The sequence below is a fragment of the Guyanagaster necrorhizus genome (genome assembly GCF_019112545.1).
Source record: "Guyanagaster necrorhizus MCA 3950 unplaced genomic scaffold BT62scaffold_47, whole genome shotgun sequence".
In the NCBI taxonomy this organism is placed as follows: Eukaryota; Fungi; Basidiomycota; class Agaricomycetes; order Agaricales; family Physalacriaceae; genus Guyanagaster; species Guyanagaster necrorhizus.
Window position 1 is genome coordinate 166,626 of NW_025064926.1, and position 21,229 is coordinate 187,854.

The 21,229-nt window shown below is 48.1% G+C and overlaps 12 protein-coding genes across 12 annotated transcripts; 2 read left to right on the top strand and 10 right to left on the bottom strand.

The window, feature by feature from the left end:
* Nucleotides 1–259: 259 nt before the first annotated feature.
* BT62DRAFT_937874 (uncharacterized protein) lies at nt 260–1,247 on the bottom strand (the record flags this gene model as incomplete). Its single annotated transcript, XM_043187420.1, has 2 exons — nt 260–772; nt 930–1,247. 2 exons carry the CDS (start codon nt 1,245–1,247, stop codon nt 260–262), a joined length of 831 nt encoding a protein of 276 aa, XP_043034116.1.
* A 673-nt stretch (nt 1,248–1,920) lies between these two features.
* BT62DRAFT_578351 (uncharacterized protein) lies at nt 1,921–2,852 on the bottom strand. Its single transcript, XM_043181478.1, has 3 exons — nt 2,732–2,852; nt 2,188–2,671; nt 1,921–2,135 (listed from the first exon to the last, which is right to left on the bottom strand). The coding sequence occupies exons 1-2, from the start codon at nt 2,766–2,768 to the stop codon at nt 2,268–2,270; spliced, it is 441 nt and encodes a 146-aa protein (XP_043034117.1). The 5' UTR covers nt 2,769–2,852; the 3' UTR covers nt 1,921–2,135; nt 2,188–2,267.
* BT62DRAFT_578350 (uncharacterized protein) lies at nt 2,853–3,427 on the bottom strand. The gene is made up of 3 exons (XM_043181477.1): nt 3,125–3,427; nt 2,918–3,050; nt 2,853–2,862 (listed from the first exon to the last, which is right to left on the bottom strand). Exons 1-2 carry the CDS (start codon nt 3,340–3,342, stop codon nt 2,993–2,995), a joined length of 276 nt encoding a protein of 91 aa, XP_043034118.1. The 5' UTR covers nt 3,343–3,427; the 3' UTR covers nt 2,853–2,862; nt 2,918–2,992.
* Nucleotides 3,428–4,534: 1,107 nt separating this feature from the next.
* BT62DRAFT_997656 (uncharacterized protein) lies at nt 4,535–7,289 on the bottom strand (the record flags this gene model as incomplete). The annotated part of the gene is made up of 6 exons (XM_043190669.1): nt 6,922–7,289; nt 6,472–6,824; nt 5,365–6,406; nt 5,260–5,330; nt 4,736–5,208; nt 4,535–4,636 (listed from the first exon to the last, which is right to left on the bottom strand). Exons 1-6 carry the CDS (start codon nt 7,236–7,238, stop codon nt 4,535–4,537), a joined length of 2,358 nt encoding a protein of 785 aa, XP_043034119.1. The 5' UTR covers nt 7,239–7,289.
* A 1,408-nt stretch (nt 7,290–8,697) lies between these two features.
* On the bottom strand, nt 8,698–9,804 carry BT62DRAFT_937877 (uncharacterized protein). The gene is made up of 3 exons (XM_043187421.1): nt 9,451–9,804; nt 9,181–9,262; nt 8,698–9,132 (listed from the first exon to the last, which is right to left on the bottom strand). Exons 1-3 carry the CDS (start codon nt 9,499–9,501, stop codon nt 8,855–8,857), a joined length of 411 nt encoding a protein of 136 aa, XP_043034120.1. The 5' UTR covers nt 9,502–9,804; the 3' UTR covers nt 8,698–8,854.
* An 864-nt stretch (nt 9,805–10,668) lies between these two features.
* On the top strand, nt 10,669–11,381 carry BT62DRAFT_1080747 (uncharacterized protein; the record flags this gene model as incomplete). Its single annotated transcript, XM_043179605.1, has 2 exons — nt 10,669–11,267; nt 11,328–11,381. One exon carries the CDS (start codon nt 10,669–10,671, stop codon nt 11,173–11,175), a length of 507 nt encoding a protein of 168 aa, XP_043034121.1. The 3' UTR covers nt 11,176–11,267; nt 11,328–11,381.
* Nucleotides 11,382–11,735: 354 nt separating this feature from the next.
* On the bottom strand, nt 11,736–13,513 carry BT62DRAFT_937879 (uncharacterized protein). Its single transcript, XM_043187422.1, has 6 exons — nt 13,253–13,513; nt 13,221–13,228; nt 13,000–13,190; nt 12,872–12,958; nt 12,062–12,807; nt 11,736–12,028 (listed from the first exon to the last, which is right to left on the bottom strand). Exons 3-6 carry the CDS (start codon nt 13,082–13,084, stop codon nt 11,759–11,761), a joined length of 1,188 nt encoding a protein of 395 aa, XP_043034122.1. The 5' UTR covers nt 13,085–13,190; nt 13,221–13,228; nt 13,253–13,513; the 3' UTR covers nt 11,736–11,758.
* A 1,295-nt stretch (nt 13,514–14,808) lies between these two features.
* On the bottom strand, nt 14,809–15,851 carry BT62DRAFT_578514 (uncharacterized protein). Its single transcript, XM_043181480.1, has 2 exons — nt 15,806–15,851; nt 14,809–15,747 (listed from the first exon to the last, which is right to left on the bottom strand). Exon 2 carries the CDS (start codon nt 15,684–15,686, stop codon nt 14,913–14,915), a length of 774 nt encoding a protein of 257 aa, XP_043034123.1. The 5' UTR covers nt 15,687–15,747; nt 15,806–15,851; the 3' UTR covers nt 14,809–14,912.
* BT62DRAFT_578524 (uncharacterized protein) lies at nt 15,806–16,365 on the top strand. The gene has a single exon (XM_043181481.1). It carries the CDS (start codon nt 15,960–15,962, stop codon nt 16,329–16,331), a length of 372 nt encoding a protein of 123 aa, XP_043034124.1. The 5' UTR covers nt 15,806–15,959; the 3' UTR covers nt 16,332–16,365.
* A 499-nt stretch (nt 16,366–16,864) lies between these two features.
* Nucleotides 16,865–17,512, bottom strand: BT62DRAFT_1012559 (uncharacterized protein; the record flags this gene model as incomplete). Its single annotated transcript, XM_043177944.1, has 5 exons — nt 16,865–17,025; nt 17,081–17,225; nt 17,266–17,302; nt 17,362–17,393; nt 17,444–17,512. 5 exons carry the CDS (start codon nt 17,510–17,512, stop codon nt 16,865–16,867), a joined length of 444 nt encoding a protein of 147 aa, XP_043034125.1.
* Nucleotides 17,513–18,727: 1,215 nt separating this feature from the next.
* Nucleotides 18,728–18,948, bottom strand: BT62DRAFT_1012560 (uncharacterized protein; the record flags this gene model as incomplete). The annotated part of the gene is made up of 2 exons (XM_043177945.1): nt 18,728–18,779; nt 18,824–18,948. The coding sequence occupies 2 exons, from the start codon at nt 18,946–18,948 to the stop codon at nt 18,728–18,730; spliced, it is 177 nt and encodes a 58-aa protein (XP_043034126.1).
* Nucleotides 18,949–19,530: 582 nt separating this feature from the next.
* Nucleotides 19,531–20,901, bottom strand: BT62DRAFT_997660 (uncharacterized protein; the record flags this gene model as incomplete). The annotated part of the gene is made up of 4 exons (XM_043190670.1): nt 19,531–19,638; nt 19,768–19,834; nt 19,875–20,426; nt 20,483–20,901. 4 exons carry the CDS (start codon nt 20,899–20,901, stop codon nt 19,531–19,533), a joined length of 1,146 nt encoding a protein of 381 aa, XP_043034127.1.
* Between the last annotated feature and the right edge of the window lie 328 nt (nt 20,902–21,229).

Here is a 21,229-nt window from a genome sequence, read left to right on the forward strand (position 1 = left end):
TGTCCGTTGACCAGAAAGAATGCATCGATTTTTGTTTGAAGAATGTTTTACGCCATCGTGGCAATGTGTCGCGGGAGCACAGCCGGTCTGGTTGTCAATCCGATGCTCATCTACGCATCATCTCAGCAAAACTCACAATCAAGAACAAACCGTGTTTACATGTAATGGTGACTTTGCTTCGCGTTTTCGTCAGGCTTCTACTCGATGACGACCTCTAGGTCCTCAAAAATCATTTCATTGCTGAATACAACCCGATACCTTAGTACATATGAATGTCGCCACGATACACGGCATCATTCGTACCATATACTCCACCTAGCACAGAAGAAACGTCCAGATGAGCGGTTTCCCCCCTTCCTTCTGCAAAATATTTCTCATATATACCCGGAACCCAAGCGAAGAACCAACGTTCCACGATTGACTTCTCCTGTGCATTTAAGGTCTGCACGGCCGCGATACTGATAGCCAGATAATTCAGAGCCAGGTTCCTGCCGCAGAGAGCGGCGTCAAAATTGCACCAACCGGGCATTGCCACTTCCGGGAGGTCATTAACGTTGAGATGAGATTGGAAGGTGATTATCAAATGCAACTCCTTGAGTGGAGCGCCGACACGAACAGCGCTCAACGAGTTGGCCCACCACTGGAACTCTGAGGGAAATTGCCAGTCGCCGGGATTGATACCGAAACGCAATTCGACAGCCTTGAACGTGTCAAATTTCAGTGGGTCGAATTCGCTGCTATCTGTAGGAAATGGATATGGGTCATGGAACCCCTGTGAAAAGGACAAACAACTTACCTGAGTCAGTGAAAAAATACTTGTCATGGTCACCGAGATGTATCCTTTGCGCGGATTTCACAGCATCGCAGTCTAGGAACCGCTGGAAACGATATACATGTTCATCCTCGGCATATTCACTGCTGAAAGTGACTTTGGCCAAGGAGTCCTTAGCGATGATAGAATATCGTGAGGTTGCAACCAAGTCCATAACGACCACATCGGATGTCGTGTTTATGTCCAACCGGAGGTCTTGTACAGGGCGATTCAAAGCCGACTGTGGCTGAGGAAGGTTGCAGTCGGGGGAAGAAAAGTCCACACCGTCCTCACCATTGGCCGCTGGATCGGCATATTCTGCAATGACGAGCTCAGCAAGTTTGAGGTGGGTCAAATGAGGAGAGCCGAGGAAGATGGAGAATTCGTGGAATGTCAACTGAACGGCCCTGAGCTCGAGACTGGTGATATTTCCCATTGACGGAGCAGCGAACACGTCGACGAAGGGTTTTCCCTCCACATTGCAGTCTGTCAATGATATCGTGCGAAGATTCTGCATATAGGAAATGATTGTACCGAGGAGGGGCGAGTCAAGCAATTTGCTTCCAGCCAAATTGCTGAAAATGTTCAACGTTTTGGGATATTCTGCCAACAACGTGGGATTTGCAGCGTGAATCTTGCTCAACCGAGTGATCGTAGTAGTCTCTTCGATAGGGAGGTCGATTGTTTCATAGATATACTCGCTGGCTAGTGGGGAATGTTTTGGTGATGGCGATGACGGTAAAATAGGCATTGTTCTGCTCTGCGACAGTATCGACGATTTTGTAGAGATCCTCTGCTGGGAGTTTCGAGTTGTCGCCGTATATATATGAGACGGGTTGAGAAGGATGGGGATGAAGAGCCTTCATCAAGAAAAGGCTTCTCTTATAGAGACCGCAAAGGACAGAGCAACCATTGTTTACCACATTAGGACCAACGATAAGGATCCGAATACCTTGGTTACACAAAGGGGACGCTTAAAGTAACCAAGCGCCTCTGTATTCCTTTCGTCTTCCGTACGGAGTTTCAGCCTGGAGATCGTAAGGGTTAGAGACCAATCAAGAAGAGTCGAAAAAACTGGATAAATGGCTGACAGAATGGTCACATTGATGCGACTATCACGTGATACACCACGATAGTGACTTTTCGCCTCTTCCTGCCATCTTCGCGGTTTACTTCAATTTTCCGTCTTATTTCGAATACTTGCCGCGTTATTCTCTACGGATGCCTGCCAAATGGGCCTCGCTGTTGGTACCACCTCAGGCGACAATACTGCGTCCTTCCACCTTGTGACGGAGAATTATCAACAGTACTGAAAAACGCCCCACTGAATAACATCGGCTTCAGTCACGTATACACAAGGACGGTGAAGAACCTACTTTCGTTGTCCGAAGTCAAGATGGACAGAAATTGTACATTTTATATTGTTAGCAGCATACATCAGGGCCGGTTATCAACGTTAGAGTCGACGACCTACTGGTGACATCAAGTCATTGTCGAGGCCATACCCATTCGTTGTAAACATATCCATGAGTGGACCACTTCCATCATGCAGATGCCTATTACGAAGGCTCATGAACGTGTCCTTGATCTCTTCAGACACGCGCTCGAAAACAGAACCCAGAAGCTCCTGTGAATACTTCAGTTGTTGCTTGCTCCTCTCTTCGCCCGCCGCATTTGCCATTGAAAAGATGAAATCGGTCGGCGGATCGATGGAGAAAACCTGGGATGTGGTCCTGTTGAGATGGCTTGTCAGCAGGGATTGCGAGTCGCCGGTCTGTACGTGGGTCATGACGTCGTCGTCTGGAAGAGGCTTGCTTTCAAATACACCAGGGTCGTTCTCATCGGAAACTGGGGTCAAGGCTACGATACGGAAACGGTTGATCAGACGGGCTCAAGTCCACAGCAAAGACAGATACACACCTTTGATAACATTGTCAGTCATTTCCAATATGTCCATCGCCTTCTTGCGTATTTCCTCTGTAAACAGTGTATGAGCTTCCCAACATTAAGAGACGCCGCGAAGAGGGCGTCTCTACCTAGGGTTGGCGTGTCTTTAAACAGAACAGGTAAATGTGTGAGAGATGAATGAAAACAGGCAGGACATACTTTTCATTTCGTCCATCCGACGCTTCGCATTTCTTGCTGTAGGGTTCAGGGAACGAAAAAATCTTACATTCACCTTTACGGCTTTAAGAAACGGTGAATCATGATGGTCTGGATGACGAGAGAATGTCTTATTCTGTAAGAAGTCCCGTCCAAGGTTAGGCAGCTGACGGATGTCGAAGGAAATCTGCGCCTGGCAGTAACCGTTACCGATGACTTGTGCTCTTCTCATCTATTGGTGGGCCAAATATCGAAGATAAATTCTGCATTCGCGAGGGACATACGATTGCGACCATGCAGAGAAAAATGAGACAGTGGAAAAATAGCGGAGGGTCGTCCCCAAACTGGATTTTGAGTTCAACGTAAAGGGGAAATTTCCTAGCAACCGGCTGTAACTTCAATAAGAATGGGATAATGAAGGGCAACATTTGAGAGGAAAGGGCAGTGGGAAGAGTGAAGGCGAATGAAGGCAAGACAATAGCACTAGCTGATGGTCCAGAGGATACCGGTTCCCGGGCCGAAAGTAGGACCAAGACAATTATCGACCCTTCTTTAATTACTTACCGCACCCACTGCACATGCTGCTTAGCACTTACTATTATCCTTCCTATAGAAATGCTGCCTAACCACCTCACTTTGTCTCTACCGTTCTGCAATTTGCACTCTAATGTGATTGTACAACTCCCAACGCGTAGTATTCCTCAAGTTCACCCTGGCATTAATGGCCAGACATGTGAGGAAATCAGTACACTTTTCCCCCAATATAAGCGTCACATATTTCAGCAATGATCGAAACTAACTTACCGGGGGGCCCACTTTCTACTTGCTGTCATTTCATACGTACTGTTTTTGTTTCTCTGCCCTGCTATGACTACAGCTACGCCGGTAAGACACTACGCGCGTTCATTCGTATGACTTGTTATATACTTACATACCTTAAGGTACTCAGGTGCTGCCTCTGGAGCTCATCGATAATATTACCGATCAAGTATCGCACTTCCACGACTATGATCGTGTGCCAACCTTATGTAGTCTATGCCTAACCTCTCGGCAAGTAAGCATACGAGCAAAAGGGCATCTCTTTCGAGTCATCTGCATCACTCAGTTGTCTGAAGAAACTCCAGCCTGGAGAGTCTCTGAGCTCCGCCGTCTTTCAAAATCGAAATAGTGCTGTTATATATCGTCCAATCAAAGATTACCGTCCACGCATGGATTTTGAACGATGGTAGTAATATCATGGAGTTCGGCGGTCACGTTGAAGACAGCCAGGGCGATACAAGGGCAGAACGGCCAATGGTGAATCGTGGATTGTGTCGTTTGAAGAGTTTTTATAGAAGCGCGTCATGGCCGAAACTCAATGCTAGTTGGATCATGTCAAGCGATAGAAGTGAGAAGTGAGAGAAAATGTAGCCGTAAGATAATTCATGAGGTGAGTGGCAATCCATGAGGCAACGGCAATGACAAATTGTAACAATGTATCAATTAGACTTGTATTCAGACTTGTCGAATCAATGCTGCTAGCATTTCAATATTCAATGATCCAATCCCACATTTTTATGAAACAGAAGCATGTTACAACAGAGAAAGGCTACAAGAAAATGTGAGGACTACAATCTAGTACTAGGCACCAGTACCCTCTTCAAGCTGGTCATTGTGTACTGTGAGAGCCAAACCAGTGAATTCAATACAGATCTTAACAATGCATGAGTAAGTAACCCAGCCCTGCAGAGTTGCATCATCAAAAGGATCTGTTTGAGGGAACAGAGTATGGGATTTGAGAGCATTCAGTCCTTTCCTGAACTGTTCATAAAGGCCACTGACCCACGGCTGAAAGTCAGTGAAGCTCCTGTTCACTATAGGCAAGAATGAATTAGCTGCTATGAGAAAATAGCCCTTCTTCTTCAAACCATCACGATCGAGTTTATACCAGCTCTTGAATGGGGAATGGACTTTCGTGCGTTCCAGGATCGGGCGTCCATCAAGGTGTTGTTTAGCCACAACCTCGTAACGACAACAGAGGAGGAGAATGACGTAGAAGATGGACTCTACATCATGTCGATAGAGGTGCTTGGGTGGATGCCCATTTTCGTCGCTGATGAGAAGTTCGTACGCCATGTAGGGTAGAGTACCGGTGCGCTGACGCGATGAAGGGCCAGTCTCATGTCGGTAGGCAGACAAGTCAAAGTCGTTGAGGACCCCACGTAAATGATCGTCGACGGTGCGGCGCCACATGATACTCCCGGGACTGATATCATGGTGGAGGATTCCTGGGTGATCATACAACCATTTGTGAACTATGCCAACCATCAGAAAACACCGGGAACACAAAAAAAAAATGTACACACTCTGCAAAATATCAAAAGACCTGAGCATACTCTTGAACCGTCCGTAGCTCTTCCAGAGGATACAGCCTCTCCTGGACCGTAATTCGACAGACGCATTTTTCATACTCGAACTTTTCCTCCTCTGCGAACATAGCTTTTGCGAAGAAGACCACGAGATTCACCTGAGTAGAATCTTCAGCATAGTCAAAGTCTTGAGAAAGGAGAATGTCAGGCAAATGGTCTAAGGCCCAGTCTGGCCTTTTCCCTTGCTGCATGGATCGTGCTTTCTCTCTGGCTTTAATGACAAACTCTGCCTCCGATTTTCGACTGGTAGCAGGCCAACTGACCTTGACAACCAGTTCTTTACCCTTCCACTCATCGTGCTCCGATGTCGCCTCGACAACGCAAGTATTCCGACTGACGATCCCAGGCTGGCGTGAAATAATTCGGCCAAGGGTGACCTCAACCTTCTTATCATCTTCACCCAACTTCAGCTTGAGCTTCACCCCAACAAACATCGCCGTCTTGTCAAAATTCTCCTTGTCCTTGGGGTTGCCACACCTGTCCATGTACGCCTTGTAATTCTCGATGAGCGCCCTGTCATCGCAGAATTCCTCTTGGATGCCCCGCTGCTTCAGAGTGAGTCCACCCAATCCCACAAGCATTGCCGCGAACTCGTTCGTCACAACCTCTTCCGTAATCTTCGGCCGCTTGCCACGCGATATAAACATGTCAATCGGTTTGTACACAATGATGACCGAGTGATCGTAGTAGAGGGGTTGTATCCGTCCTACCGTAACGAGAGCGCCAATACAGTGCGTCCGAAAACCGGCGCTAGACAGCATCTCGAGGGCGTAACGACCACACTGGAGGCGAACGGCTCGGCGGGCCTGGGTTTCTTCCTCCTCCCGTCGTGCAACATCTTCGGCCGCGATTCCCTCTTTCGCAGTACTAAGTGCCACCGACTCGTCTGTTCTTCTCCTGGCCTGCGAAACTTCAGACGTCGTCCCGGAGCGCCGATACTTGGAGTGGACATGAGGAGTCTCATCTTCCGAACGACGCTTCTTCAAGGTGGAGCCCATGCGCGACTTGACGGGAGGGAGGATGCCGCCAGGGTCTCGGCGCACAGTGGTTTTGCCTCTCACCTCTCCCTTAGGATCCTCGCCCTCTGAATAAAGATACCAGTGAGAAAAACACAGTAGGAAAAGAATAGTGCTTATCAAGTGTTATAACTATAGGTAGCTTCCGTCCCCCCGTCGAGGTAGTATTCATTAGGCTTGAATTCCTGCCAATACATTGTTTGCGCCCACGAAAAGTTGTACTCTGGGCCTTTGTCCTTCATGTTGTCAACCACGTTTCCGGAACTGTTGAACATGGCGCGAAGAACACCTAACGTATCAGGGACGTTTTTTTCTAAACCGCCGGCAACCGGCTTCGCGTCTTGTCGATAGATGCCAAGTCGAGAGTCTTCAGTGGCACTGATAAGGTCGAACGCATTGTTATACATCATGTCGTGGGGATGGTAGAAGGTTTTCTCTTTAGGACTGCTCTCATTGCATAATTGGACGTAGGTCTTGACGTGATTCCTGAATACAACGTTGTTTTTGACGGCCTCGATTTTGGACATTATCTCGCCAGTCGTCAGGGAGATGTAAAATATTGGCGAAACAATGGTCGGCGGACATTAAAACGCGTTTTCTGATGTCTTCTAGGATGTACCGGTCGAAATCTGCCACAAGATGATCCGGATTGGCTGTGGGATTCACAGTTGGGGCGTGAGTGCTGAGCGGAGTGCTCTGCACAGAGGAGCGTATCTGTTCAGCTACAGACTCTTTTGGCGGCAGGGTCTTCCTCTCTCGGGTGGAGGGGAAACCAGAGCCATCATTCCGAGGCGAAGAATTCGAATCGTTTTTCGCGCCCAAAGCCATAATATCACGATGATAAAACCGAGTTGGGTAGAAAGTGAGTAGGGGGCCAAGGAAGAATACAGCGGCAGCCATTTTTGCGTGATTTTAAGGTCGGTTGCGTAGAACAATGGTGGTAGTGACAAGGTAAACTTTCGGAAACACGTGGTCGCGTGGCGTCAATCGTATTTCAATTCGTCACAACGGGGCGGCGCGGCTAAAATCGGGCAGGGGGGTCCTGACATTAAACACCATACCAACTCACTTTATATAGTACTATAAGGTGTGCAGTGATAGTTTTATGACGCCTCTGAAGGACGTCTAATTCCCTATGACGGCATGACTGAGGGCGAAATACAGCGGTCCCTTTTTGAAAATATCCAGAACTCACGAACAGACAATGAGGACTTCAAAGAGCACTTTATTGAGATCGAAGACTGTGAACTGGTATCCTGGGATGGGGAGGTTGATAGAACGAGCTCCTTCATGAGGAAGCCACTTCTCGGTCATTTCAAAACTTCCTTACTCGGCCCTGGAGATTCTCCAGATCCTTCTGATGAAGAGCTCTACTATTGTGACACCGGAGGGCAGACCTAACGGGAGACCTACAAAGGCAGGAATGGGCCTAGGGCGTCTAAATGGTGATAAGAAACACTGCCGGATCGTATACAAGGAAGTAGGCACACTGTTGGATTCACTAACGCACCCTGGCATCGTCCTACGAGCACAGGTGAGTGCCGCAAGTGGTACGCCCTGTCCCTGGTTGCATTTGATGTCGCATTTATACTCAAGGACCCGGCCAGGACTCGAGTGGATGTATAAGGGTGGGTATGTGCACCGAGACCTCAGTTCTAATTTGAATGGAGGGTTTGAACACTGCCAAAGTAACGGATATAGAATACGCAAAGATTTTTCTGTCAGATCCAGACGTTGGAGAAAGGAAAACGGCGAGTTGATTTCTTACAGACCACTTTGACTGATTGTCTGATATTGATGATAGGGTACCGCTGTTTTCATGCCAGTTGAAATCCAAGCACAGAGTTATTTATTTCCTCCACGCCGAGCAGAGTGGAGACGAGCGCGAGGAACAAAGTACTAGATGTATGGATCGCTAAGATATTGCTTTTGAACTGAAGATAACTTTCCAAGCGCAGTGTCCGAGTCGTGGAACGTATTGAGGAGTTTGCGTCGGTGGACGGTGGTGGACACATAGGTCGTCCAAATTTGGTCATCACCACCCTCGAGCGAGTGCTTCTTATGAGATAATCTATCAGACCCTGAAAACAAGATGTACATCTGAGGTATTCAATTAGAAAACTCGATTCCAGATCCTAAATCCTCCCGGGTCTCACTCACAAGACCCAAATACGACAAATAAGCTTAGAGAATTATCCAACTAAATACGATTATGACAGCGACCGAACAGGTGACCGTTTGCGTTTCAGTATATGTAAATCACCGCCAGGTCCTTTCTCCTCCACTACATCTCGCCATATCGCATCTGAATCTGTAGGAATTTCGCCCACAGGTTTCCGAGGCATCTCGAGAGCGTAACTTCCAATCTCCTGGTCGTTTCCAGTATCAAATACAAATTCTGATGGTTTTGTATCCTGCATCGACTTGAATACATTCGCAGAATTACGCCCTTATACTGATACTGATCCTCTTCTTCAGACAGATCCTTTTTTCTGCGTTTGAAAGGTTTGACGCATTCAGAGGAAGAGGACGCAGAGGATGTAGCGAGTGCGGGAACGCGGGAATCCGATCTCTCTGAAGCAAACTCTGGTAAATCGCGATGACTTTCGGGCAGCTTTCGGCCAAAGCCTCCTGGCCGGCTCCCTTCGTACTTGAGTGGCACCAGAGCATATGCGACTAGGAGCATTCCGCTCGAGGTTGTGATCGTAGCAGTCGACGATACGGTCAAGAGTTTCTCCCGTGGGAGCCAAGAGCCAATGAGACTCTTTGAACGAATAGAGCAAGGAATAATCCACTATAAAACCTTTAGTAGCAGTCAGAATTGCTGCCCAAAGGGACATACACCACAAAGTGTTATCGTCCGTCGCAAAATACGCGTTGATATCGCCGCGCTGAAGACCCCAGGCATGTTCCAGCCCATCAACCTAAGAAGAGTCCTTAGTAAAGGATGTCACCATAACCCCAGAGGGACATATGATTTAGTATTTTGACTAAAGAAAAGCCCAGCCAAGTCCGATTCTTCTCCTTCGAACTGCCAAAAGAGTGTATTGTCTCTCATTGGACTCCACAGCAATCTGAGGAAGAATACAAGCAGAAACAAGAGCGAACTGACTTTTTCTATCCTTTCCATCAACCAGAATTGCGCAACCAGTTGCAGAGCCATGTCAGCCCTTTTTGTCCGGCGTGGAATGCGGGGAAAAAGTTGGCAAAATATGACGGTAATGCCCTTGATTTGTTATCGACATCGGCTCAAGACCAGTTCAATTTCCGGAAGCTCGTGGGTTTGTCTACCACGTGGAACGATGATTCTACAGTATCTGTTGATTTCCTGAACGCAACACGTTCGACATTTCTTCCGATTGGCAGCGTTCAGTTCCCTTTGGAATCAGAGGAGGACGGCTGGGAGCTGCAGATAAAGCCCATCACAAAACGACAAAGGACTTCACGACGAGGCACGAGTTCTGCTGTCAATGGTCCTCCCCACAACTACCAATGACGCACCCTCTCCTTCGGAAAGAGCTGCGCGCCGCACAAGAAGTAAGAAAACGGCTTCCTCCATCGCTGGTCTAAGCCTTGGCCAAACTAGGCGCTGAAGTCAATGCTAGAAGATCGTTGGACTTAACTGTATGTACAAAATTTGAGTTATTTGTCCCGGAATATGATTTCAAGTCACCATTCTGAGACTGAGTTGGAGGTGCGTTTGATGAAGAAGGCCTGCAATGGTTCGTAAGTCCTGCATGATCACGATGCTTTCTGATATGGATACAGTGTCATGCATATATTCAAAACTGAGGCCGAGCGTCGGGTCCAAGTTCATCCGCCCCGCCGGTTCTTTTGTGCCGCGAGACATACGAAATCAGAAACATAGACAAATAGACAGAGGGGGTACCTATGGGTCCATATGTTTTCTCGTGAGGAGCCGGAGAGTAATCGAGAGGACAGGATTTTCGCGCACTCCAGGCAAGAGTGCCTTTGGCTGTTCGACTGAGTCCTTTCGTATGGAGGGTTCAATTCAAGAAGGTCGCATAGGCCTTCGTTCGCTTGATGCACCACATGGACCCACAAGATCAGTGATCTCGAATACGGAAGTAGTATGTACAGCGTCAATTTTTTTTTTTAATCATTGTTAATGGCGCAGCATCATGTCGATTCTCGAGCCGAGTCATTAGCTGTTCGGTGCTGACTTGTCCCCGCTCGCCCGCGTTCTGCCGCGGTAGATCCAGGCAAATACAAGAGAGCTAAGGTAAACGCGGAGTGTGTGGCGTGTGGTGTGGGATAGCGTTAGACCTGATGCTGTCCTTGCCGTGGGAAGAAGGAAACATGATTTTGGATGACTAAGCATGCGTCATGTTTTCTGATCGTCTTTTACTCTTCGCGATTCGAAACAAAAATCTTTTTATACATTCTCTATTGCGAAGGACCAGAATTTTGTCAGTATTTTCCCCGACTAATCCGACCTAGATTCGACTCGGACACTCCAAACACTGTTTACCAAGCCCGAGGGAGCAAGTATCATTACTCATCGACTGCCGTTGCAAACGACACCTATCTCGGGCAGACTAGGACAAACGGAGTTGCTGCCCACACGATCTCCGAGCCGTATCAACCGCCATCAGCACCTACAAATTTATCCGTGCGCGGAAATCAAAACTTCCTAGGTGCAGATCCTGGCATACGTCCGTCTTTCAGACTCGGGTCTCTAGCAGAGCAGCCGTTCGTGAGAATGAGGATCACACAGTGGACCGCATTCTCAGATCATGATGAAAGTGGGTGGATATCCATAACTGCCGTTCCCTCCGAGCCTTTATCTACTCTGGGTCCGGAAGTCTGGCCTTAAGACTACTCTAGAGGGAAACGTCCTGGTTTGAAGCTCTCCCGGTCCGCGTTCGGCCTTAGACAGTGGACCTTCAGTGGATGCACTTGCACCGGATTGGTGTTACTCCGCGGCTGGAGTTATTCCTTCATTCACTCGGCACATAGGCGTCTGAAGAACAGACGTAGAGACCGGCCGCACCGCCCCTCCTGCAAAACTGTCAGTCATAATCCCGTACATAAGCCGGGATATTCGTTAAGTACCTGGTATATTCCTGACAAAGATGCGAGCATTGAGACAGTGTAGAAAGGTTGAATGACGACCGTCTTGTGCATTATGACGCGATGAAAGGGCCAGCGCTGAAGCTGTTCCCATCGAGAGTGAAGGAACCTGATACTCACCTAGTGTGATAGCCTAGCAAGCTAGTTGTACAATAGTACATTCCAAGCAGTCCAGGCCATCAGCAAGGTACTTATCGGAAGATAAATTCCCACCACGATCCACGGAAGTGTTGATGAAATAGAACTCTTCTTTATACTGCTTGTTTCGTGATTGCTCCAACCGCTCAAATTCGATGGCAGTAACAATAAACAACGTGCAGGACTGACTATAATGCATCTACCATCGTCATGTCATGCTGAAACGTAATAATATCATAGTCTTTGACACCCAGTGTGTTCCGAGTATAGTTGCTGAGATGCAGCGGATATCTTACTTTGCCTTGCTCACCTGCCCAGTCAAAATCGATGATCCTCATCCTCGCCCCTTCATCTCCCGCACCATCAATGATCACAATATTTGGCATGTGGATATCTCCATGAACGAGTGACTGATCGTGAAGAATTCGAACAGCGCCTCGAACCGCTTCGCGCACCGTCTACGCAATGCTCTCTTCATACTTCCGTGCGACCGTCTGGCCGTGGAGGAACTCCATAACGACCATTTGAAGGGATCCATACCAGTACTTGCCATCACTGGAAATCGGACCGCAATATTTTAGTGCTGGCGCCTTCCCCTTACTTGCTAACAGCCTGTGGGCCTCGGCACCGTATCGCTGAACAAACCTTACAACGACCTGTTCCTCTCCATGCGCCTTGTCGAGCTTCGCGAGGAACGTCATGCACGCCTCATCTATTTCCAGGGGCTGAAGGTATTGGAATCTGACGACTTTCGTGTCGTCGTCGTATTCGGTTATGTCGGGAAAGTAGCGAGTGGTCTGTACGGACTGGGAGTCTGAGAGTCCAAACTCCTGGTAGTACTTCTCAAGGTCGTCGACGGCTAATCTCAGAGACTGAAAGACGCGAGCGAGGCGAAGAGCATGGTCGTCACCATCAGAACGACTATTGCCAAGCCATAGATAGTCGGTCAAACGCTGGACGATTGGCAGAGTCGGGAAGACAGCGCCTAGAATGGCAATCCAAGGTCCTGCAATGGAGATGATGAACGAAGGGCAGCAGCATGCTTTGAAAAAATGTTCGCGCTGGAGAAGTGATAAATCAGCACGGAGATGAACAGAAGATAAGCCACAAACTTGGGCGTCTTTCTGCGTCCAGTACTGAGCATACGAGAAAGAGCCTTGAATGGAACCTTCGCCGCTCCAACCTAATTCTTCCTTTTCTTCGCATATGACACCAGCCGCTACCGCGGGGGGGGGATCTACGTTGGAATTGCAAAATGTAGTCTGAATCCGTCTTGGGGTTGAGCAATTGGAAAACTGGACGGTTGAGCAGTTGCGACAAAATATTCTTGGTGGGGTCCTCACGCTCGAACTCATCGGTCGATATCTGAGAGGCAGTCCTCATGAGCTCTGCTGTGAGTTGGACGACATGAGCTGGAACGTGCAAGGACTCGTCGCGAATGCAAGACTGGAAAGAAGCAAAGAAGCGATGATAGAGTTCGATCGGAGGAGGGATTGGTGTCTGCCGAAGGCCATAACGACCGTCGAGGATCGGTGTCACGTCGTCTTGGTGGTTGAAGTAGTTCGTTGATTTGGCGCTTTTGGATGCAGTCGTACCACGTCATAAATTTTTGACGGCGATGTAGAGCTCTGCTTGTGTAGGGTTAGTCAGAGCATGTTGCGAGACAGCAAAGACCGATACACTTTTCCCCAGCTCCCCAAGGATACCATGTTGCTCTTCGAGCTCGCCTTACATTTTGTCTGGCAATATCGCGGTCTGTTGCATAGATGTAATCTGAGCAACAATAGCAGTCAATGCCGCCTGACGATGGTGATTACTCGTAGGCAACACATCGCGGACTAATTCCGTGTCTATTATTTCGTCACAAAATACGTCCAGTCGACAACCGCTATCCAGCAGTCGGCCCCGCAAGTCAGAAGAGTCTCTACTGTTCGATATTAGATGTTCATGTGGATTTTGGAGCATGAACAACAGGAACAAAAACAGCAAAGACGAAAAGTACCTTCCACAGTAATATACTATCCTCAGGGATCTGCGTTTTGGCAGCAAACATTTCCCTTAAATGACCGCACGAAGCACCATCCGTGACTTCCACAGCGAAAGTTCCTTCAGAGACACGGTTGTCGATGTACAAGTAAATGGAGATCAGTAGTGGCATGAGCGTCGTGGTTCAAGTTTATTAAGTCACGATCGGAGCAAGGTGACGTGACTGCACGTGGTGATCGGCCCTTCGGCCCGATGAGACTGGGTTAACCGGCGGTTTCCATGATTCCTACTGCAGTTTTCTGCGATGCAGCTTGTTTACTTTCCCCCCTTTTGAGGATCCTCACACAGATTCCCTTGGGGAAAAAGCCGTAAATCCTCGAACAGATGTCATGCATACTTATTCTATGCTTTACCAATGGCTCTAGTAAGTACTTCAAAAAGCACTCCAGTATGGGCGGTGAGTGTTGATTTTCTCATCTGGCACTCCATAATGCTTCCCTTCAGGTCATGAATCCTCAAAAGTGATCATGTGCACTAAATATGCAACCCATTAACCAGATCACAATGAATTGAAAGCTGGATAAACCGGCTCACTGTGGTGCCATCTATCATTTGCTTTCACCGTCCATCCTCGTATGGGTCTCAACTACTGTCAATCAACTACGATTAGCAGCAAGTCGCCAGACTATACCGTTATACCGTACTATTTTAACTATAGCTTACTGCTCACGTGATCGCGTTGCATAAGTATTAGGACTATGGCTCTGAATACAATTCCTTTGCCGAAAGACATCACCTACGAATCTAGAGAGAAACCTCCTCATTTAAAGTTTTCCCGGTCCGCATTCATCCTCAGACAGTGAACATTCAGTGGGTGCACTTGCACCGGGTTGGTGTTACTCCATGGCTAGAGTTATTCCTTCATTCATTCGACAAATAGGCACTGAGGGAACGAACACAGTCACGGGAGCCACAAATAGCTTGACGTCAGTGCTAGGAAGACAACAACAAACGAAGGCTGGTTCAATGCCTTTGTAGCAGATCCAACAGGCGCTGACAAATTCACATCCTTCTTCAGTCGGTTCTACCAACATATCACATGTCCAAATACCATGGATCATCTCGTAGCACATCCGTCTCCTCAGCATCGAAATCCCACCCAGATTTCCCAGCCGTGAACTTGATGTGCACCTGATGCGAAACGGACGCAATGACGTGGACGCGCATCAATAATGCCCGGTAGTCACGTATGCACTCAATCTGCTTGACGACCTGGGCAAAATCGTTCGTGTGAGCGACCAGCCGCAGGGTTTGAAGACTTGGTAGGGCTTTCAACAAGAGCAAAACTCCATCCTATCAAAATAAAAGGATAAGAATTGCATATGACAATGGGATGTTACATACCATAAAGTCTTTTCCTTCCACCACGGTTCCCAAAACGCGTAGCTTTGTACATTGGGACACACCTATCATATACTCGAGCTGAGAGTCCAAAATCCAATGGCGGCCCCAGCACGATGTCAGCTGAAGAACCTCCAGAGTTCCGGAATGACGCGGCACCACCTCACCCAACACTCGCTTCGCAGTGTTTCCAATATTACTCTCTACTTCAAACATCAACTCGGTCATTCCCTCGTTCGAGATGAGATAGTCAATAACTGCGGAAGGCACACTTTGGGTCCTCAGGGTAATGGAGGGTATGTGTATCTCCTGTTGAGCGAGTTCTGTCCAGAATCCTGCAGACTCATGGTAGAGATCGATGTGGGATATCTCGAGTGACTTGAGGCCGCGTAGGTGATGGAAAATATGAGGAGCTGCGATGATACTGCCTTCCCGCAACGAGAAATGACGAAGCGCTACATTTTTGGTCGATTTCATAGGGAAAACACGCTCTATACCAGAGACTCCTAGGGTGCTTTCCCATCGAGCCACCAAATGTAGGAAGAGATGGGACAAGCAATGATTATTTGCAAGTACGCGCGCAAGAGTCTTCTCGATTGTCGGTGCGAAGTGATTACTGTCGCCAGTGAGAGAGAACTTGTGAATATTCCGAAACCGAGAGAGATACGAAAAATATGGGACTGTGAACTTGGAGTAGGTCAGGTGCAGCTCGAGAATAGGTCGCTTCATCAACCAATTAAACGTGTCTTCGAAGAAGAATGGCGGGGCTTTACGCGATCCATTGCTGATACTATAATCGAAGGAAAAAGTCGGTGGCAGGCTCTATTTTGAGCTTTGGATAAACTTACCACAAGGTGAACGTCTGTAAGTCGGTCAATGATGCAAATGCTGTATTATAGAGCACGCGAAATGCTTCTGTGTCAGCTTTCGTCTGGAGACGCGTACGTGTTGACCGAGGCTTGTCTTTGAAATGACCACCTTCAGCCACATCGCAGTCTGCCAATGCATGTTGCTCAGAATACAATCCCCATATACAAATCCTCAGTCTATGGACGTAGCCTGCAGGTCCATGGCTCGCCAGATAAGCGTCTTCGTGCCACCATGTTGCTCTTTTGTCGTGGTATCTCCACTTCAGAGCCTTCTGCTTCGCATAAATATCAATGGCGACACTCAGGATTTTACCGCCGATTTCCCAGATCTCTTGCCACTCCTAGCAGCGAGGACCACCAACGTCGGATCTTATCATCACACAAAAGCCGGTATCCCAGGACAGCGCCAAAATCTCTGAAAGTAGTCATTGCCGCTCTTCGATGGCCGCCAAACCTTTCTCCTCATCATCTATCTGCCAGACCTCGTGCGCTTCGACCCCACTGAACCAAGCCGGAGAAGCATATCTTCCTTCACAAGCCAAAAGAACCATCAGACAACGCGTCTGACGACCGTCATTTTAATCTCCTAACACCTTCATATACATATTCGACGTCGACATTCTGCCCACGGTTGATGATCACGACATCAGGGATTGGCTGTGGACCACAGCACATTGCCGAGTAGTCCGTACATGCGTATCGATCAGAGGACGGGCAAGTCAGCCCAACCACAGATCCTTGTCTCCCGGAACGGACAAGGTTCTGTCCATGCATGACATTGTCGATATATGCCCGATGCCCAATGCTAATTATTATTTCGGAGCAATGACGAGCGACAGTCGCACCGTTACTCGAGGGCTGCTCTGTTGATCCTTGAGCATCTATTGCCCCAAACCAAAACAGGATAAGCATATTTTCATTGGCAAGTCCAAGGCAAGAGAGCGAGGCTGCTTGTTTCAGACCGTTTTCTCAGACAAATGCCATGTCGACTGTTATTCAACGTTCTTTCGACATCTTGCCTATATGCATTGCCAGCGTTTAGTCATTGGCGACTAGGACCTGGGAGGATCGCAATGACCGCAGCGCCTCGTTCTGATGTCTGTCAGCGTAGATCGATCGCACAAGTAGCAAGTCGGAGTAGGTGCCGATCCTTGTCTCCCTTGGAACGCGCGTGATGCTGGCTAGCCCGATGCATGGGACTGAGGTTCACTCTTGATGAGAACCTGCAATCCCACGACCTTTCCACCTCCGTACCGAAAATCAGGAAACCGTGTGCAAGGTAGGGAAGGGGAAAGGAATCGCCGGTAGTGAAGAGTGACGCGATGTGGGTTCCTTCGTATCTGAACATGCATAGTGGCTGCGAACCCTTCCCCTCTGGAGCTCGAACGAGCCAATCCAACTGGTTGTGTTCAAAAACCTAAGCAAAGTTCGGGACGCACTTCGTCTGGGCCGATATCGCCTATTCCACCTGTCATCCTTTTTTTAAAACCTCGTCATGAGCGTGCGTTCGGCAACCCTGAAGATATCGCTCATACTCAGTGACGATACGTATGAACAAAAGGAGCGCCTACGGATCCGTCTTTCGTCATAGAGATCCAGGCAGGCATACCATCGAACCCAGTTCAGATGGTCTAGCGAGGTCGATGCGGCACAGAACATCGCCTTCCTAGATTCGCTATATTCCATCGACAATCACCTTCCGGGACCTACAGTCGTCAACTTTATTAGATGATGTTCTGAATCTGTAGAACATGGATTACGAGAGATACCTATGGGTATATGTTTGCTCTCACTGCACAGGAATAGGGCTGAGGAGCTGAAGGACGGTGCATACATTGATTCCACTGCTGAGGCCTTCAACGAAAACCCTCATGCAAGTATCCTCTCAGGCCAAGGAGGAATCGTCGAATTACTTCGCAATCCATACCACCGCGGCTGAATCCGAGGGAAAGAGACAAAGAGTATGGAGCAGTCTGCCTTGATGTTATCATGCCAGTGGGCCTGAAAGAAGAAGATAGTAAAGGCGAACATCATAGCGTATAACGAATTCTCAGCATATATATGTCCTCCGTCAACGCCAACCCGCGCCCTAGCACCATTATTTGACCTATTTGTTCAGAAATAAGGACCAATTCTTGTACGCAGGACACGACAACCAAGAACGGCACGAAGGTGATGGAGAGAAGTCAAGATGAGTCAGCGCCAGTGACTGGTCTTACAACGTTCAACTCTGTATCCACTACATTTTCCTCACCGACATTGGACTATAAATCGCGCCTACTTCAAATGCCGTGGCTCTTGGCACAAGCAGCTAAATACCTTGGGATTATCGTCGATTATTGATGTGATGGCACAACACGAGCATACGGCACCAATGTCAGCACGAGCAAGGGCTTAGCGCCTTTTCTCCCTTGACCGTATGTTCATGAGTTCTGCTCTTCCAGATGGTCGAGCATTTTTTAACATGAGCCAGACTTGTCTGCATCCTAGATCTCCCCTTCGATATATCTTCTGATCTTCTATATCGCCTCGGACGTCTTGTTTCCTTTACTCTTATCAAAGAACTCAGCGGGAACTATGCACCTCCTCAGCTCTGCAACGTAAGTTGTTTTCATTGCTAGAGGATCACATTGACTGAAAAGAGACAGACACCGATACATACTTTTGAGACACTTATAACCATTCCATGCTGCTTTCAAACACTTACTGCCATGCCTCCAAATCTGCAAACTGGAAAAGAAAGACGATAATACTACAACGATGCCTCTGAGTCCATTGACGGAGCAACCCGAGCACGGCACGACTAACTGATAAGACCTATCCGTCTCGTAAACGCATCCACGGACTGGGACTATCACCCCTTCGACCAATTGTATTTGCAGATCAAGGCTCGGTGCTACATTAGTCCATAAAATCGTTTACGTGCGCCGTCTGCGCGAAGTCGTACCAAGGCCTACAACTTGAACGAACGCCTAGCTTGATACGCCACTAGCTCACTTTCTCGCTCCATCCCAATCCCTGTCCAAAACTCTGTCGAACGGCGCTCTACGGAAGTCTTCAGGCATACTTTCCACGTATTCATTGAATGCCAAAGGTTTCTTATAGTGCAGCCGGTCCGACATCTTACATGGCATCACAGTCCGTTTCCAGGGCCCGTTCTTGCAATCCACAGGAAGCCTCCTCATGTAGCGTGCATCTAGACCTCCACGGACATTTCTCTTCCACTATTCATCACTACTTGCAGGATTCCTAATGTTCCGCCATTCCGCCAATAGCACGACATAAATAACAACATCATCAACCAATATCGCCATTTACTTGACTGTTTTCAAAACTCAACACAAAAACGGCATATATACATGTCTCTTCATATCAATGATCACGAGGAATGAATTGTACGAGGTCGGGAGTGGAACGCAGTTGGCGTTCACCTTCTCCCTTTCATATTTTGTTAGCAGAGACATTAGCTCGCGCTTGATTTCAGATGTAGTGTCCCTCAGATTTATTCGGACTGACGAAGAGAATGACAACGACGAAGTTTTGGATGTTGCAGCTGTACAGAAATTTGTCACTAAAATCGAGCTGGAGCAGGCAAGAAACGTTGCAGACCATCGCGTTTTTGCGATCTCTCCCATTTACGTCAAGATTCTATTGCTGTTGAGCCCGCGCTAGATAGGATTATCGTAGTGCTTGACGTACTACTCCTACTCTACGTATTTCGGCCGCTGCAGATGGTTACAAACCACTGCTGCATCAACTACCATATTCACTCGACCCAAGACTGGCTCTGTAGGCAGCTCGTAAAGAAAGACCTGCCATATGAGAGTCGTTGTAGTCATGGAGACATGATGCCGTTGAGAACCAACAAAGGCTGTAATTCCGTGGACATACTGCGTAAATGAGACGATGTGTCTTTTTCACGAGTTCTAGTCATGGCAAACCCTCGACATTGGGAAACAACATTTGATACGCTTGACATGGAAGGTCCCCGCCGAACGCCTTTGAGCTCTGTCAGCATGATGTATGAATTACTCTGAAGTGAACCCACCTTAAACACCTAGTCATCTCTGCACTGAATACCCGGCTTGACGCGCTACTGCAGTACTTCTTCTCTTGCACCTTCCCAATCCGTACCCGGGACCCTCTCGAACGTCTGTCTGCAATAATCCCCAGGCTGGTCCTCACGTATTCGTTCCACATTAGCGCAGAATAATAGTAATTCATCGGCACCGGCGTCCCCTTCCTTCTCCACACCCCATGATCTTTACTCATAAGAACCCTACGCGCAAAGCGCGTGTTCTGAGACCCTGAAACCGAATTCTCCCATTCTTCATCGTTCATCCCTGGTTTCCTCGTCAAGGTCCATCCAAAGTCAATAAGGACCGGGGACCTGTCCGAGTCCCGCAGAAGAATATTGTCGATGTGTATATCGTTGTGCATCACACATTTCTCTGTCTTCATCGTCCGGAAGGCGTCCATAACACGGCCAGCAAGCGCTTCTGCCTCCGGTCGAGGAATATCAACACCGGGTTTGAGCGAGCCCATGCTCACACCTTGGATGTACTCGATAATGAGGCAGGGAATGTAATCCGTGAAGAGGCTGGGAGGAAGAAATAGGGAGATGAACGAGACCGTAGAAGCGGGGAATGAGACGACCCTGTAGTCGGCGCAATAAACGATATGCCTTCACCTCGGTTTAATGTTCTTCCATTCTCGAAGTCCATGTCGATATCTCCCACATCCAGTCCCTCCCAGTCATTCAGATCGGGTTGGGCAGGATGCTTCCAATCTTTGATGAGGTCGAACCAGTTGGTGGTCGTTCCGAGTTGTATGTTCTGCACGGCTGCTCGTAGATGCTCTTCAAGAGCCGTCGTCCACGGGAACTTGCCATCCTCCATATTGAGGCTGTGATGATGGCCCAGTCTACGGTCATTTAGCTTTAGCATAAATTGTTTGCCGTCGGAAACTTGTTGAATGAGAAGGACGGAGGATGTGAAAGGCTCCAGCCGTTTGACGATTTTAGCAACCAGAGGTCGAAATGTCGTGGAGTCTTGTCCCAGGGGGATATAAGTCATTACTTCTAAAATTGAATGTAAGAAATGCAAGCTATAAGTTAATAAAACTTTTGTTGTTGACGTACCTTTGTGGCGAGTGAAGCTGCTTTGTGACTGCTGACAATGTCAAGCGCTGGTGGCAGGTCGGTGAGTTTATATGTGTGCTGCATATGAAAAACGGCCTCGGGAATACAAAAGATGGTCAGGCTAAAGTCTGGAGCCGTTTCATGGTCAGTCCAATTCATATTCGAGAAATGTCCAGGTTGGGTCGGTTGAGTACAACGCGATTGACGCCTTTTAGTTTGTGCGAAGGGGACTCTGGAGATGCCGGTGAGACGCTAGTCTATTA

Bases quoted from the DNA above. Each gene is read 5' to 3' on its own strand.
- BT62DRAFT_578351 (XM_043181478.1), bottom strand. From the start codon at position 2,768: ATGGACATATTGGAAATGACTGACAATGTTATCAAAG. The intron at 2,672-2,731 runs GTGTGTATCTGT...TCCGTATCGTAG, and splicing joins GACTGACAATGTTATCAAAG to CCTTGACCCCAGTTTCCGAT.
- BT62DRAFT_578350 (XM_043181477.1), bottom strand. From the start codon at position 3,342: ATGTTGCCCTTCATTATCCCATTCTTATTGAAGTTACAGCCGGTTGCT. The intron at 3,051-3,124 runs GTAACGGTTACT...GACTTCTTACAG, and splicing joins GAGAAGAGCACAAGTCATCG to AATAAGACATTCTCTCGTCA.
- BT62DRAFT_937879 (XM_043187422.1), bottom strand. From the start codon at position 13,084: ATGGCCTTCGGCAGACACCAATCCCTCCTCCGATCGAACTCTATCATC. The intron at 12,959-12,999 runs GTCCTTGCACGT...AACTCACAGCAG, and splicing joins CAGTCTTGCATTCGCGACGA to AGCTCATGAGGACTGCCTCT. The intron at 12,808-12,871 runs GTCCAGTTTTCC...ATTCCAACGTAG, and splicing joins TTTGTCGCAACTGCTCAACC to ATCCCCCCCCCGCGGTAGCG.
- BT62DRAFT_578524 (XM_043181481.1), top strand. From the start codon at position 15,960: ATGCATGTTGCTCAGAATACAATCCCCATATACAAATCCTCAGTCTAT.
- BT62DRAFT_937877 (XM_043187421.1), bottom strand. From the start codon at position 9,501: ATGGCTCTGCAACTGGTTGCGCAATTCTGGTTGATGGAAAGGATAGAA. The intron at 9,263-9,450 runs GTCAGTTCGCTC...GACTCTTCTTAG, and splicing joins TGATGGAAAGGATAGAAAAA to GTTGATGGGCTGGAACATGC. The intron at 9,133-9,180 runs GTATGTCCCTTT...AAGGTTTTATAG, and splicing joins GGACGATAACACTTTGTGGT to TGGATTATTCCTTGCTCTAT.
- BT62DRAFT_578514 (XM_043181480.1), bottom strand. From the start codon at position 15,686: ATGAAGCGACCTATTCTCGAGCTGCACCTGACCTACTCCAAGTTCACA.